The 14,071-nt window shown below is 49.5% G+C and overlaps 4 protein-coding genes across 4 annotated transcripts; 2 read left to right on the plus strand and 2 right to left on the minus strand.

The window, feature by feature from the left end:
- Positions 1–155: 155 nt before the first annotated feature.
- Z518_07354 (uncharacterized protein) lies at positions 156–1,818 on the plus strand (the record flags this gene model as incomplete). Its single annotated transcript, XM_013415483.1, has 5 exons — positions 156–218; positions 276–1,128; positions 1,196–1,304; positions 1,369–1,513; positions 1,582–1,818. The coding sequence occupies 5 exons, from the start codon at positions 156–158 to the stop codon at positions 1,816–1,818; spliced, it is 1,407 nt and encodes a 468-aa protein (XP_013270937.1).
- Positions 1,819–3,767: 1,949 nt separating this feature from the next.
- On the minus strand, positions 3,768–5,567 carry Z518_07355 (uncharacterized protein; the record flags this gene model as incomplete). Its single annotated transcript, XM_013415484.1, has 4 exons — positions 3,768–3,949; positions 4,012–4,465; positions 4,527–4,973; positions 5,442–5,567. The coding sequence occupies 4 exons, from the start codon at positions 5,565–5,567 to the stop codon at positions 3,768–3,770; spliced, it is 1,209 nt and encodes a 402-aa protein (XP_013270938.1).
- A 2,779-nt stretch (positions 5,568–8,346) lies between these two features.
- Z518_07356 (uncharacterized protein) lies at positions 8,347–10,079 on the minus strand (the record flags this gene model as incomplete). The annotated part of the gene is made up of 2 exons (XM_013415485.1): positions 8,347–9,845; positions 9,911–10,079. The coding sequence occupies 2 exons, from the start codon at positions 10,077–10,079 to the stop codon at positions 8,347–8,349; spliced, it is 1,668 nt and encodes a 555-aa protein (XP_013270939.1).
- Positions 10,080–12,280: 2,201 nt separating this feature from the next.
- On the plus strand, positions 12,281–13,865 carry Z518_07357 (uncharacterized protein; the record flags this gene model as incomplete). Its single annotated transcript, XM_013415486.1, has 3 exons — positions 12,281–12,735; positions 12,802–13,664; positions 13,720–13,865. 3 exons carry the CDS (start codon positions 12,281–12,283, stop codon positions 13,863–13,865), a joined length of 1,464 nt encoding a protein of 487 aa, XP_013270940.1.
- Positions 13,866–14,071: the final 206 nt, after the last annotated feature.

Genomic DNA, 14,071 nt, shown 5'->3' on the forward strand with positions numbered 1-14,071 from the left:
AACTTACGAGGCAGCAGAGCCATGCCTCGCAGAATCCTAGCATTCTCGTCCTTCCGTCTGTCCCTCAAGCCTATTGACACAAGAAGCTTCGATGCGGGATGGATTCTCCCCGCTACCGAATCAATAATGTCTACTTCGCCGCAACAATGTGCACAATGGGTGGATTACTGCAAGGTTTCGACGTTTCTAGTCTATCAGCAATCATTGGGACTGATCAGGTACTTGGAATCTTTTTATTTTCTGCGTCGGGACCAGTACTTATTGGTTTTGTCCAGTACAAGATTTACTTCAACAACCCATCATCTGTAAAACAGGGTGGCATAACTGCGTCCATGGCCGGGGGTTCCCTCCTCGGGGCGTTGTTCTCTTCATGGACTGGTGATCGCTACGGACGTCGCGACTCCCTCTTCGTCGCCTGCTGCATCTGGATCGTTGGGTCGGCACTGATGTGCGCTGTGCAGAATACGGCCATGCTGATCGTCTCCCGCATCATTAACGGCTTCGCTGTGGGCATGCTCACCTCTCAAGGCCCGATCCTCATCGCCGAATTGAGCACCCCTCAGATTCGTGGCCGTCTCCTCTCACTGCAGCAATGGATGATCACCTGGGGGATCCTCATCATGTATTTTGTCAGCTTTGGCACATCATATATCAATTCAACCGCGTCGTTCCGCCTTCCTTGGGGCCTGCAAATGATACCGGGAATCGTTCTTATGATCTTCGTCCCCTTTCTCCCCCGTTCGCCACGCTGGCTCGCGAGTAAAGATCGCTGGGATGAAGCCATCGACATTCTGGCCGCCCTGCACGCTCGAGGGGATAGGCACTCTCCCCTGGTCTTAACTGAGGTCCGAGAAATCAAAGAGAAGATCGAGATCGAGCGTCAATCCAGGACAATGTCATGGGCAGAGCTGTTTACCCGGAAAAACATCATCCGCGTGCATTGCGCCATCTTTGCACACATCTGGTCACAGTACTCTGGAACTAACGCCATGATGTACTACATTGTCTACATCTTCCAGATGGCTGGGCTGAGTGGAAACTTCACCTTGATTGCTGCAAGCATCCAATATGTCATCAACGTGGTGATGACGGTGGCCGAGACGGAAGGTGATGATGATCGGAAGTGTGGTAATGGCCTTTTGGTTGTTCACCGAAGCTGGACTGATGGGTGGTTACGGTCACGACGTCCCTGAAGGACTCAACGGTGTAAAGACTGTAACTTGGGTTGTCAATGATGATTCAGCTAGCAAGGCGATCATTGCTTGCAGCTATCTCTTCATTGCGACGTTTGCTGTGTCCTGGGGGTAAGTTTGCTCCGGCTTGCAACAGTTGGAAAGAAACAGCAAGGCTCACTGACATCCTCGACAGTCCTGCTGGCTGGATATATCCTGCTGAAATCATTCCGCTGTACATCCGTAGCAAAACCGTGTCGTTGGCGACCTTATTCAATTGGGCCATGAACTTCTCGTTGACTTTCTGGACACCGCCCGGCTTTCAGCACATTCAATGGAAGGTACATCTGCGACTCATACAACGACTTCCATCAACTATCGTCCAAACGCTAACTGTGGAATAACCCAGGTACACATCATTTTCGGCACACTCTGTGTGTGTGCTTTCATCCACGTATTTCTCCTCTTTCAGGAGTCCTGTGGTAAGAGTCTGGAACAAATGGACGATGTCTTCAACAACGAAAGCGTTTGGGCGTTCAGAGTAAAGTATAACAGAGCAGAGTTCAGAGAAGCAATTGAGAGGACAACTGATGAGGTGAAAGAAGATTCCAAGGTCCATGTTGAAATTGAGGAGCATCGTGTGTAGTGGCATTCCCCGCCGGAAGATAAGATTCTCATCGGACTGTGGTCAAAATGAGTATGAATTAAACTTTGGTCGAGGCTGGAAACCTTGTCGTTGTGGGGTTTTCGAGCGGTAGATGCAAGCGAGAATTGCTTAAAGTTTCTAACCAATTAGAGCAAACCATTTGTGGAGTCACGTGGTTGTTTTGTGTCACGTGACTGTGGAGTAAACTGGGGCAAAGTCACATGGTGGTATTGTTCAAGTTGATTGTCTCCACATCTCCGGACCGTCGCTCTTGGCGTCGCATTACGCAACTGCGCCACAAAACTGTGGCGCTGAAATTCTATGATCATTGCTTTAGGTAACACCCGTCTCTCTACCTCGCTGTCGCCTTAGAGCTTCTGTGAAGTAGTCACCACAAAGCTCGCATAAAGCTTATCTACACCTGATTGTTACCACTTAAACACTGTCTCTTTCGACTTTTTTGTACCCGCCCTCCACCGTTCAGGCGGTGTTCCGATCTACTAGCTACGCGATCTAGTTCTCGATCGCGTCGTCGATGGATCTAGTAGATCCGGATGTCATATCCGTCGCCGATCAGTGGCGGTGGGTGTGTGAATATCTTCAGCAGTCTACCTACCTGTAGACGTCGTCGTTACATCCTATCTACCCATAGACGTCGTCGTCGCTGACCGTTGTAACTTGCAGAATGGCTAATAGTCAATCATCTCTTCCCTCGACTGTGTCAGCCAACCCCACCCCATCTTCCATTCGCTTGGTGTCGCCTCCCTCACTTAATCGCGGCCCAGAGACACTTTCCTGGAAGGGCATCGAATGGATATGGGTTGATCATGCACCAAATAAGAGGAGGTGTTGGACAATAGCATTGAACAAATGCTAGCCAATCATTTACCACAGACTGGGACATATTGCAACACTCGCTCAATAGGCTGTATCACCATTGACAGGCAGCAATGGTGACGTACGCTCGTTAGATAGATATATACATGGGCTCTATGAGGAGAGCCAGAGCACTCTTTTCAATCCACGAAGTTCAACAGGAGGGGTGTTGCCCAGTTGTCAAACTTCTCTTCATTGAGGAAAAAAAAAAAAAAGCTCTGGCTCTCCTCACGAGTGCAGGATAGAGTCCATCTATATATATATATATATCTAACGAGTGTACGTCATCATTGCTGCCTGTCGATGGTGATACAGTTTGGTGAGCGAATGTTGCATAATAACCCGGTTAGTCGTGAACGATAGGCCATCAATTGTTCAACACCAGTCCCCAATTTGGCAGTGGGGGAGTGATTATATCAATCTTGCGCTGCCGACCCACCATGCCTGGCACTGTGGATTGTGTATCAAACACTTCCTCGTCTCTTTCAAGCAGAACGCCAATTCGAACTGTAGTAGATACCGCAAGAAGAAGCTACTTATCCCGATTAGAGGCGACAGCGAGATCACAAACACCATGGGGGAAGGGACGAAATACCCAATTGGGATCCCGAATGCGCGATCGAGTAATTATCTACTGGATCTCGATCGCGTCGACGGCGGCGATCTAGTAGATCGTAACACTGGCCCCTTCTCTCCCGGTGGTCAGCTCACCGCGATACTAAGCTGATTCACCGCCACCATCACCGCTACACCTCTCTCCACCTCAACAGCGACGACGGTGCCCAATGGTGCGGAGCAACAGACATGATAGTTCTTCGGCGAGTAGGACCACCCAGCAACATCAATCTCCAGCTTCTAAAATCGACCTCGTACGCCTGAGACTTTGGGCTAAACGATTTGGGGAACTTGAACAAAACTAGTTCAAACCCATCCGGCAGACTTTCATCTCTTTGCTTTATTTTAACCCGAGCCCCAATTCTGATCCCGTTCTGTGACTGGAGCTTCTGTGGCTGAGTTCAAATTCGTACTGTACATGTAACACAATATCGAAAAGGCTTGCTCTCGCCAAAGGCTCAGAACGGTGGGAGCCAAAAAGGATAGCCACCGTTCTTGATCCTGAAGACACTCATCAAGAAACTATACATTCCAAAGAGAACAGATGCCCAGATCATGACGGCAGCTTGTTGAGTGCGAGAATCCTTGATACGCGGGACTCTGAGAGCCAAATTGATTGCGGCGAAAGCGAGGAGGGCATCTGTACGTATCAGCCCGGGCCTGGAAAGTAATCGACAGGTTAGATGGATGGGCGCAACTTACACATAGCTGCCACAATCTGAGTCTCCATGCCATATTGGTTCTGAAATCCACCGGCGAAATAGCTGATTCCACCACGGCCATTTCCTGTCACATACGGCACTCTTCGGATGTGGTTGAACATGTGTCCGCTAGTGAAGAGCAGAATCATAATCAAACTGACACCGGCCCACAAGTTGCGGTTCTGTATGATGGGCATGATATAAGGGTAGGCCACGGTCACGAACGTGAAGACGCCGAGCAGGATAGTTATCGAAGCTCCCATTCTGGCATAGTTGATCGGACGTATGACCGGGGGGTAGTCTCCGGCGGGGAGATGGCGGAGAAGCCAATTCCGGACACCGTCAGCGGTCTGAGGACCGAGGAAGTCCAGGCGCAAAGGTTGGCCATCCGGTTTCGCATTCTGGCCAACGGTCGGAGGGAAGAATAAGAGGACAGGCGCGGTTTGAAGCTGAAGCTGTGAGGGAATATCTTTAGTATTGGTTTCATCGACTTGGCGGGAATGATGGGAGACAAACCTTCATGAAGACATTTCTGCCTTGGTCGAAATCAATCGTGGTCAGAAGCACTCGGTGATCGCCATTTCGGTCTCCTGTTTGCCAGCTGCGGCCTAGAATGGACCACTCTGAGTCGAAGTCTCGGCAAATCCCACATGCGTATCGTGCGTGGCGGGCCGTGAGGAGGACAGCCAGTGAGTAGTCTCGCGGTGCGGTGGTCAATTCATTGTAAGACTTCTCGTCGAGTTCCAGGGGTGCCGAGGCCTCTTGTTGGGCGAAGTAGGTGTCGAATTTGTTAGTCGTGGCCTTTTTGGCGGTGACCACTGCGGTCCAGGACAGCGCCGTCAGCGTTAGAAACTTGAGGAATCGCATTGCTAGTCTGTGGAGTTGAACGTAAGTCGGGAAACGAAGGATGAGTTTGTCGACAATTTCAAAAGTCGGAGATGCAGATGCAGCCGTGGCTTCAATCTGAGACTTCGAGCATCAGGTCTTGGCGCATAGTCTTATGTCCGTAAACGCCGGATTTGATATGGCCTCCATTTTTACCTAGCACTTCCTCTGGAGCTACTCTTCTTAGTTCTGCAATACTTTGACATGATGTTGCTTGGTTTCAAATGTATATTGTGGGGCATGATGCCATCAGTTGGCCGAATTACGCTTGTCCCTCCACGATACCACCATTTATGGATTCAGTCTTCGAGTCCCATTCTATCCTGCCTTTCCTGAGTCAACAAACTACAACAATTGGGACGGACAAGAGGAATGCAAAAGTCATGTTCGTATTACATCCGGATTGGTCGACGATTGCCGACGTAGTGAACGGTCCTACAAGCTCCAGAAAAGAAACAGTCTCGGTCGAGGGATGAGATCTGAGATAAACGTGTACGGAAGCTAGTACCACTAATGAACCAACAGTCCGAAATACGACGAATATACCCAGATTTCGCTCACGTTCTTGAACCCAACACTGTCTGCCCAAATGGCAATGAATCCCCAGATGTAGAGGATGATGATGCAAACGACACTGAACAGAAGGATGGTCTTGGTATGCAGCTTGAACATCTTCTGTACGAGCCATATGAATTGCATGCCTGTGTCCTGTGATCCGAAAGCGAGGATGGTCTGATAATTGAGTATGATGATGTCGTACGACACCACCGAGTTCTGCAGAGTTGCTATCACAGTGATGGCGGTGGAGAGTGAAGAATGCAATTAGATATAAAAGTATCTGTTTCCGCTTTCGAACCTCCTTCAGCGCCAGCTATATATATTCTTGAAGCCGATGGTGAAATATGAAGTGCAGACCGGGACGACGTTACCCCGCAATGAACCAGGGCATGGCCAAAACAAATGCGAATACCTGTTGTGGAGGCGATGATATTGATTGCGTTTGTGTGGAAGAGTGGGGACCGGCATTGACTGAGATGAGAGTCCCAGCACCAATGGCAAGCTGGACATGTTCTTCCGACTTCTGTTCATCCTTCAAGGACCTCACTAAGCCAAATCTCGTCGTATGCTGGTTGGTATATTGATGCGCATTATGAGACGGTCATAACCGATGGTAGGCTGGGGAGCCATTCATTGGGGATCAGCTGTATGGTGTGAACTTGGAAGATGTTCTGTGGTTTTGAACATGGCAACCGTCAGCTAGTCGTTATCATGATGTCGAAAAATAAGATAAATTGGGAAGGAATAGGTCCCCAAGTAGGTTGTTACCATTATTGACTGTTCTTTTGGTCTCTGCATCGCCAATGTGACAAAATTCTAGTGTTGAGCTTGAACTTGTCAGAGATTGTAACATACTATATCTGATAATAGTTCCATGTATCGTGCCGTACCCTCGTTCCTAGTCCTCGTTATTTGTTTTGCTCATCAACAAATGCAAGACATAACTCGCCGGCAAGTCTCCTGGATCAACGCTGTGACCATTGACCATTGGTACAGTTTGGCAGAACGTGATAGCCTAGCTGAGATCACACGCATACTGCGGTGGGAAGACATCATATCATGGACGGAAAGATCAACATGGATACTTCCGACAAAATATATCGTAGAGGCAAACGACGAAGATATCTTCCAGTCAATAGATACGACAGGTCTTTGAACATATATATATAAGTTCGAAGGTCATCATTCAACACCGGTACCAGAAACCGTTGCATTGAAAGTGATCACACTGCGACGACAATTCACCCAGGGCAATGTCAAACAAGGGATTCAGAAACGCACACGTTTGTTTGGCTGGGTTTTGGAAAGGCAGGAATCCAGTTATGCTGATGACGGTAGCTAGTCCAATATCGACTCCGACGTCATGCTGCTGACGTGGACTTTATTCACCACCCTTGGTTTCTGGTGCAGCGATGCCTTGAACGTCAGGTTGGGACGGGAAGCGAGTTCCATTTTTCAGGCCGGTTTGACATGGAGGGAGGAAATCTACCACCGTAAATTCGTCGATAGCTCCGAAACAGCATTCCACTGACTCGACTCAGCTTTGATCCGAGCTATGGCGGATACAATTTCGTTAGTGCTGAATGGTCATATCGGCACGACTTCTCATGTCCCATTTCCGATAACCATTCGATCTCCCTTGGGATTCTTCTCTCAATTTGCTGTGGTGACCCATGTAATCACAGCTCTGTTCTGGCATGGTAAGAATCGACTCCTCATCATTGATGAGATATGATGTGTTGATATCTTCGTTCGCAATTCGGACATGGACAGGAAGGACGGCTACGTTCTGGGTCATTCGTGCGACTTTGACCGTCGTTTTTGGATATCCCAAACGATTTTGCCGGCCGATGGTGGAATTACAACCAACCAAATGATAGCTCATCCTCGTGTTTTGGTCGATACAGTTCCCAATCATGCTCATCCCCCCTGCACAAGCTTAAATGGGTTTTCAACACTTTCGATTTTTATCATTCTCACTCTCGGTATGGCTATGGTCATCGCCATGACACAACAAATGGGAGGGGCTGAGAATATCTGGAACCAGGAATATACAACTTCAGGCTCGGCAGGATCATGGACCATCATGAATGGATCTCGAGCATGTGTGATGGATGGTAAGAACTTTCCTCTCTTTGAGTCGAGTTTCACATCCTAACCCACGTGGTATATAAAATATACCTGGGGCACATACTACCAGGCCTATTTCTTCCTGTCGTCAGCCTTTTGATAGCAACATGGGGCATGGTTGCTATCAGCTGCGGCAATATAAACCTCTCCACATATTTGACTTTGCTATTTGCATTATTGGCCTGGGTCTCATGACATTAGTGGATTGTGACACAAGTCGTGCTGAATGGGGCAATATACCAGATTATTGCCAGGGGAGTTCCGGGTTCGTCCTCAACACTCCTGCCAGTATGTCAGGCTGGGCCCCCAGAGAGCGATCAAGCACCCATTACCGCGGCGTGGTAGTTCGTTCGATCTTTTGGCGCGATTTGGGGCGTCGTCATTCCTGCCCGTCATCTTCAATAGCCATTTCGACCAACTCTCTGACCGCACTGCCGATCCGACCTTGCGAGTGACGCTCTCTTATGGATGCACTGACCAGTATGCTTCCAGCCACAGGCCAGCTGGTCAACGTGTTTTGGATGCTCTGAAACATGTCTGGCGAAATTCCATTGTTTTCTCCAGAGTGAGCTCCTTGCTGGTGTTTTGTTGAAAAGTCAATTAGACTACAGACGGGGCTGGAGACTGAATTCGGAATGGAGGATAAAGAAAATTGGACGACGAAGCAGAAAAGTTCGGGTTCTGACCTGAAAACTTCAGAGGGAGACGTAGGACCTACCGTATGAGCACCGTAATCTCAATCAGACGTCACCCCTTTCTAAATTCACCACACTTGATGGGCCGTAGTTATTCCTTCCTTTCCCGCTGATAATGTCTCTTCATACCATGCCGGCAAATTGGGCTCGAGAAACTCATAGAAGACGAACTTCGAAAGAGCCTCCCGTGCATCATTCCACTGTGTGATTTTCAATTCCCTTGCCTGTCGCGCAAACATTTCCGTAAACCACGTCTTTTCCGGCTTGAGGCCTTGGTCCAACGACCTTTTGTTGATGCGCCACTCGAAGCGTGCCCCGTAGAAGAAGATCCACAGTATCGCAGCGCCGTACTGCGCTAGATCTTCGGGGCTCGCAAGTTTCAGCATTGTCCGCATCGTGCCTTCGAGATGGGTGATCGTGGTGACGTGATAGCGGATCCGATGGTCTCCGCCGTAGATGGTGGCTTCGAAGACACCTCTTCTGAGGACATGCAAGGTCGTAAGAGCGATCGAGGCTTCCATGTGGCGAAATGCTGCTTTCATCTGGTATACCTTGCCTGCGACCAGGTTGATGTAGACATTGATCAGGACGCCCGAGTCATAGAGCGAGTCTTGCGTGAAGACGGTGAAGACTGCGTCAGTACGGTCCAGGTCTTGGGGGTCGTTCAAGTTGACGAGGGTCTGGCGCGTTAGCAGGTACCGGCGTAATCGGATACAGGCGTCACGGGTGGCGGGAAGCTGAATACAGGGATGCAGATCCCTGTATTCTTCAGAGACAAGAGGCATGTTTGTTTCCGCCTTGTCCACCCACAGCTTGTTCAGTTGCTGGCGGACCCATCCTTCAAAGTCAAAGATGGTGTTGCGCATATGTGAGACGGCAACTTCGGTGTCGTTGTTCATCACCGTGGTGAACAGCACTTGGATGTGTCGGTCCGGCTGTTCCACTCGATCGATCAGGTGGCGGATAATCTCGGCGTGGATCTTCGCAGAGGCGATGTCATTTTCTTTGCATGATGCCCGAAATAGCGACACGATTTGTGAGACTAGACTGATATTGGGCTGAGCCTCGGTCGACAGATTCGCGATCCGGTCTTTCAAAATCCTCAAGCTCTGGGCTCGCATCTTGATGGCCATCAGGTTCAAGTCACGGGCTGTATCTTCGGGAGAATACTTGGCCAGCACCGGGATGTAGCTGGAAACCCATGCCAAAGCACGCCCTTCATCTGACAATTCCTCTTTCATCGATTCCCACACCCTCGCTGCCGTGCGTCGGCCCGTAACGTGAAAACCTTCAGCGATCGTTGTACACATGGGGGCGCCACGGACTGGCTCTTTGATTTTCATGAAGGACGTGATATAAACACCGGGGAGGTAGGCATCTCTGATGAATGTGATGAGCTGATTGACTCGAGGAGAGATCGGAAGAGCCTGCGCGTTGAAAGGATCTGAGTGACCACCCGGTAAAATGTCGAGTAGTGTTTGACTTGTGATTTTGGGCTGTCGTCGCCGGAGAAGATTGAGAGGGTAGTCTTCATCCGGCTGATTTTCGGGAGGATAAGGCAAGAAAGCTGTGTGGCATTGTTAGTTACGAGGGCTTGGGGATCCAACCAAAGAGGTTCTCGGGACTAGATACCGGGATGTCGACCAGATGCCGGGGTTTCTTGTTTCTGTTTGCGCTTTTGGTGAGCAACTTTGGCGGCGTGGGATTTTTGCTTAGCAATTTCTAATTCTCTGTTCCTTTTGGTCGCGTCGGGACTGAATTGAGGTACAAACATCAGCTCTGTATACTTGCTGGAGGCCATGGTCTCGATAGGATAAGAAGAACCATAGTGCATCGGCTCATAGAGAACCGCGTGGTGCAACACGAACGGGAAGATTAAAAAATGAGTCTCCCTCTATCAGCGAGTGCAAGAGATCATAGGCCACGGGTGGGAGAACCACAATCACGGCCAGCAGGGGCTGGTTTGCTGAGATAGTACTGCAGCGATTCATATAAAAATCCCCCAGTTGACAGAGAGCGCGTCGTTCAGAACGATAGCAGTCGAGGGTCCCCATTACTTAATGGTAGCACCAAGTTAGTGGCAGTACGGATGTTTCATGGAATGCCTCCATCGTGCATTCACTTCTTTTTACCTGGCAGTCTGATATGCATCGCGCACGGGAAAATTACCTCCATAGGTTTTCCGGTCATTTCTGTCAGCACTGTGATGCATTACGTGGCCCTTAAACTCGGAATTCGGGGATGGCCAGCCTCCAGCGGGAGAGAACCCCATTGGGCAAAGTGCCGTGGGAGAGGTCCCTATTGGCATAGAAGTCGTGGGGCTTGCACTTTCGAAGAGTATATTTCCGTGGATAAGCCTGTTTAAGATAAAGCCTCCCTTGCTTTCTCAATAAACGCCACAAATTTCCAGAAATAGTGTCGTGCCACAATTAGCGTCGCCGACATTGAATAGGCATATGGATGGCCAGATAGCTGTCGATTTGACCAGGTTCGGTCCCACGGCCGAACTCACCAGGACGGAACAAGTCGTATTTCCCGATGCAAAAGGGGATCTTTTTCTTTCAATTCGGAAACATCGGCGTGGCTTATGGTGTTCCAATGAGTCGTGATCATATCATTGGATAATGCTGGAGACTCATTCATACTGTTTTCTTGGTGGGCTAAGAACACCGTTGTTTTGTTGAAGGCATGGGAGAAAAATTGCAATCTTGACGAGGCTGTTTGGCTTTGTTAGTCTTGGATCGGTCTACCCTGGTCCGGCGAGAAACCGTCTTCGAGCTTCGAGATATCCACTTTGGTAGTGATTCGTACAAAGTGCTCCAGAGATGACTTAGTGTCCGACAGAGACATTGGTAGCGTTTACCACGGTGAAGTGTTTGTGATGGACAGATTTTACTGACTCCTGTATGGAGTCTGGAATCGGCAGAGCTCCGTGTCAGGTCACATCCCAGACCCAGGCAACGGGAAGCTTAGGAACTTGGATAAGGAGTAGCTCGGCCCCACGCTGAATAAGCGGTTTGTGATGAGTAAAGGAAGCGGTAATTCGGCTAAATGAGCCTCGTATATGGAGGAAGACCTGAGGTTGAAAGCAGGGTTATCGTGCCCGCGGGTTGCCAGTTCTTCCGGAGACTGAATCGAGGGCAAATGTGTAGAACTATATCCTGTTTGAACGAGGAGGCACCGGCATGTCTCTTCGCCTGATTTTCTCGACGCCGTCTCGCGCTTGACATCTCGTGACTGGTTTGTTTCCATGCTAGCGGATCAGAGAGTTGCCATTTCCCTGTTAAGGTCTATTGACCTGCGCGAGATGAACTATCCCGGAAAGATGGCCGAAACATGGAGCTAAGAAAGTCTCTCTCGGGATATCTTTGGAAGGTAGGACCTGCAAGTCCCTTGAAGCTGCTCAGGTGATGGTCTCGAGATATTAGAAGTTCGAATTTCTTTCTTTGACTTTCACGGTCTTCTTCCACGGCATCTGCGAATTCACCGCCGATGTAGAGCGCATTCCTTTCGTTGGCCACGCACACAATCCAAGGGGCCCCCCGGACCAGGCTGACGCCTCTGAACAATGCCGATTCCGACATTCCCCTGTTGCAAATGTCGGAACCGCTCACTATTGCTTGTTCAATGATGAAGGAGCTGGAGAGCATTTCACGGAAATCGTGGGCCTGACCTCCATAGATTCAGGCCGCCCATGAAAAGGTGGCAGCCCGCCATTCTTTCAGCTGAGGCCCTCCACCTTTTCTGCGGCTGTTGGTCAACATATGACGTTTCCAAAGAGCGTTGGGAATGATAAAAAGGTCGAATAAAATGCGCTTCCGGCATCTATGTTGTCCAATTAGTGAATAATCCGACCTAGGTTGAATCGACCCTGGCCTATCCTCCGGTCGAAGTAAATTCGTGGATACGACAAGTATAAAACTGTGTTCGTTATTGATATTAGTTCCTTTTTCGATCCATTTCCCAAGGGAGAAGACTTGAATATTCCCGTCGAATACCGCTATGGCTTCTCTCCAAACTCTACCGCTGATAATTGACAATGAGCCGGTCCACCCGGCAGACGCCCCAATCGTCACAAATTATTCGAATAACACAAAGTCGGACTACATCAAATATGTCAGCGCGAGTGCAAAAGATGCCATCGCAGCAGCCGAATCTTCTCAAGTTGCCTTTCGGTCGTGGTCTCAATCTCTCCCTCGAGTTCGACGTGAGATTCTGCAAAAGACTGCCGCTTTGATCCGTGAGAATGCTGGCGAATTAATCAGAACTCAAATGGAGGAGACGAATTGTTCTGAGTTCTGGGCCAAGTTCAACACGCACATGGCCGTTTTGCACTTGGAGGAAATGAGTGGCAGAATCACTTCGGTATTGACAGGGGATATTCCTGTTGTTCAGACACCCGGCATGATGGGGTTCGTGTACAAACGGCCCGTTGGCCCAGTCTTGAGCATTCCGCCGTGAGTTGTTTTCCACACCGCCTCCTGATGGATTTGGAATCCTCGACCGCTTACTTTCCCCCGCAGATGGAACGCGTCCGTATTTCTTGCCTGTCGAGCGATTGACACTCCCCTTGCGGTTGGGTGTACGGTGTTGCTCAAAGTTTCTGAACAGTCGCCGCACACCCAACATTTCCTGGTCCAGCTCTTTCACCGCGCTGGCTTGCCTCCCGGTGTGCTCAACGTCATCCAAACTCGGCGTGAAGATGCTGCAACCGTGTCCGAGGCGTTGATATCTCACCGGCATATTCGAAAAATCGAGTTTATCGGATCCGCCGCGGTGGGAAGTCGGATTGGGGCGTTGGCTGGTAAGTATCTGAAGCCCGTTTTGATGGAGCTCGGCGGCAAAGCGGCAGCTCTCGTCCTTGATGACGCGGACTTGGAGCTTGCAGCGCAGGGCTGCATTCACGGCGGCTACATTCACCATGGCCAGGTGTGTTTTTCCACCGAACGAATTGTGGTAGATGCTGCTGTTGTGGACAAATTCATTCCAATCCTCAAGAACGTTGCGGCCAATTTTCCCGTCTCCGGAGCCGTCTCCTCCACCGGATCTGACAATTCTCTTCGACTATTGAACGATGCGGTCGGCAAAGGAGCCAAGATCATTTATGGCAACGCCCAACTTCTCGAGCCAGGCAAATTACAACCCGTTGTTATCAGTGGGCTGACGCCTGAAATGGAGATTTACGACAACGAGTCTTTCGGACCAGTGGTCGCAGTGTACACCGTGAAATCAGATGAGGAAGCGATCGAACTGGCGAATAGTTCAAAATATGGATTGAGTGCTGCAGTTTATAGCAAGGATGTTGTTCGTGCCCTCAAGGTCGCCAGTCGGATCGAAGTTGGTCAAACCCACATCAATTTCCCTCTCGGTACGGGAACGGATGAAGGTGAGTCTCCTTCCATTCTCGTATTCCTGGTACAGTTGAATGCTAACAACATTAGCAACTCTTGCGATTGGAGTGAGTAAAGCTAGTGGATGGGGAAGACAGAATGGAAATTACGGGTTGGATGAGTTTCTCGAATTGAGGACTGTCACCGTCACCAGTCCGGCCGAATTTGCCGCTGGTATGGCGAACATGGAAGCGTAATACAGTGCAACGTCAATCGATGGTGGTCTAGCCGTCCGGTGAAGTTTCCCGTTAATCAAACGAGTCCTGGCCTTATCTTTCGGGCTGCTTTTATTATATCTAAGACTAGCGTGCCAAGGCCTTAGACTCTCAATCTTAGAGTGCCATTCCATTTTCGGCAAATTGTTGACGATCGGAAAACAAAGTCGAAACATCCAAGTTGTAAC

Source organism: Rhinocladiella mackenziei (genome assembly GCF_000835555.1).
Source record: "Rhinocladiella mackenziei CBS 650.93 unplaced genomic scaffold supercont1.5, whole genome shotgun sequence".
NCBI classification, from domain to species: Eukaryota; Fungi; Ascomycota; class Eurotiomycetes; order Chaetothyriales; family Herpotrichiellaceae; genus Rhinocladiella; species Rhinocladiella mackenziei.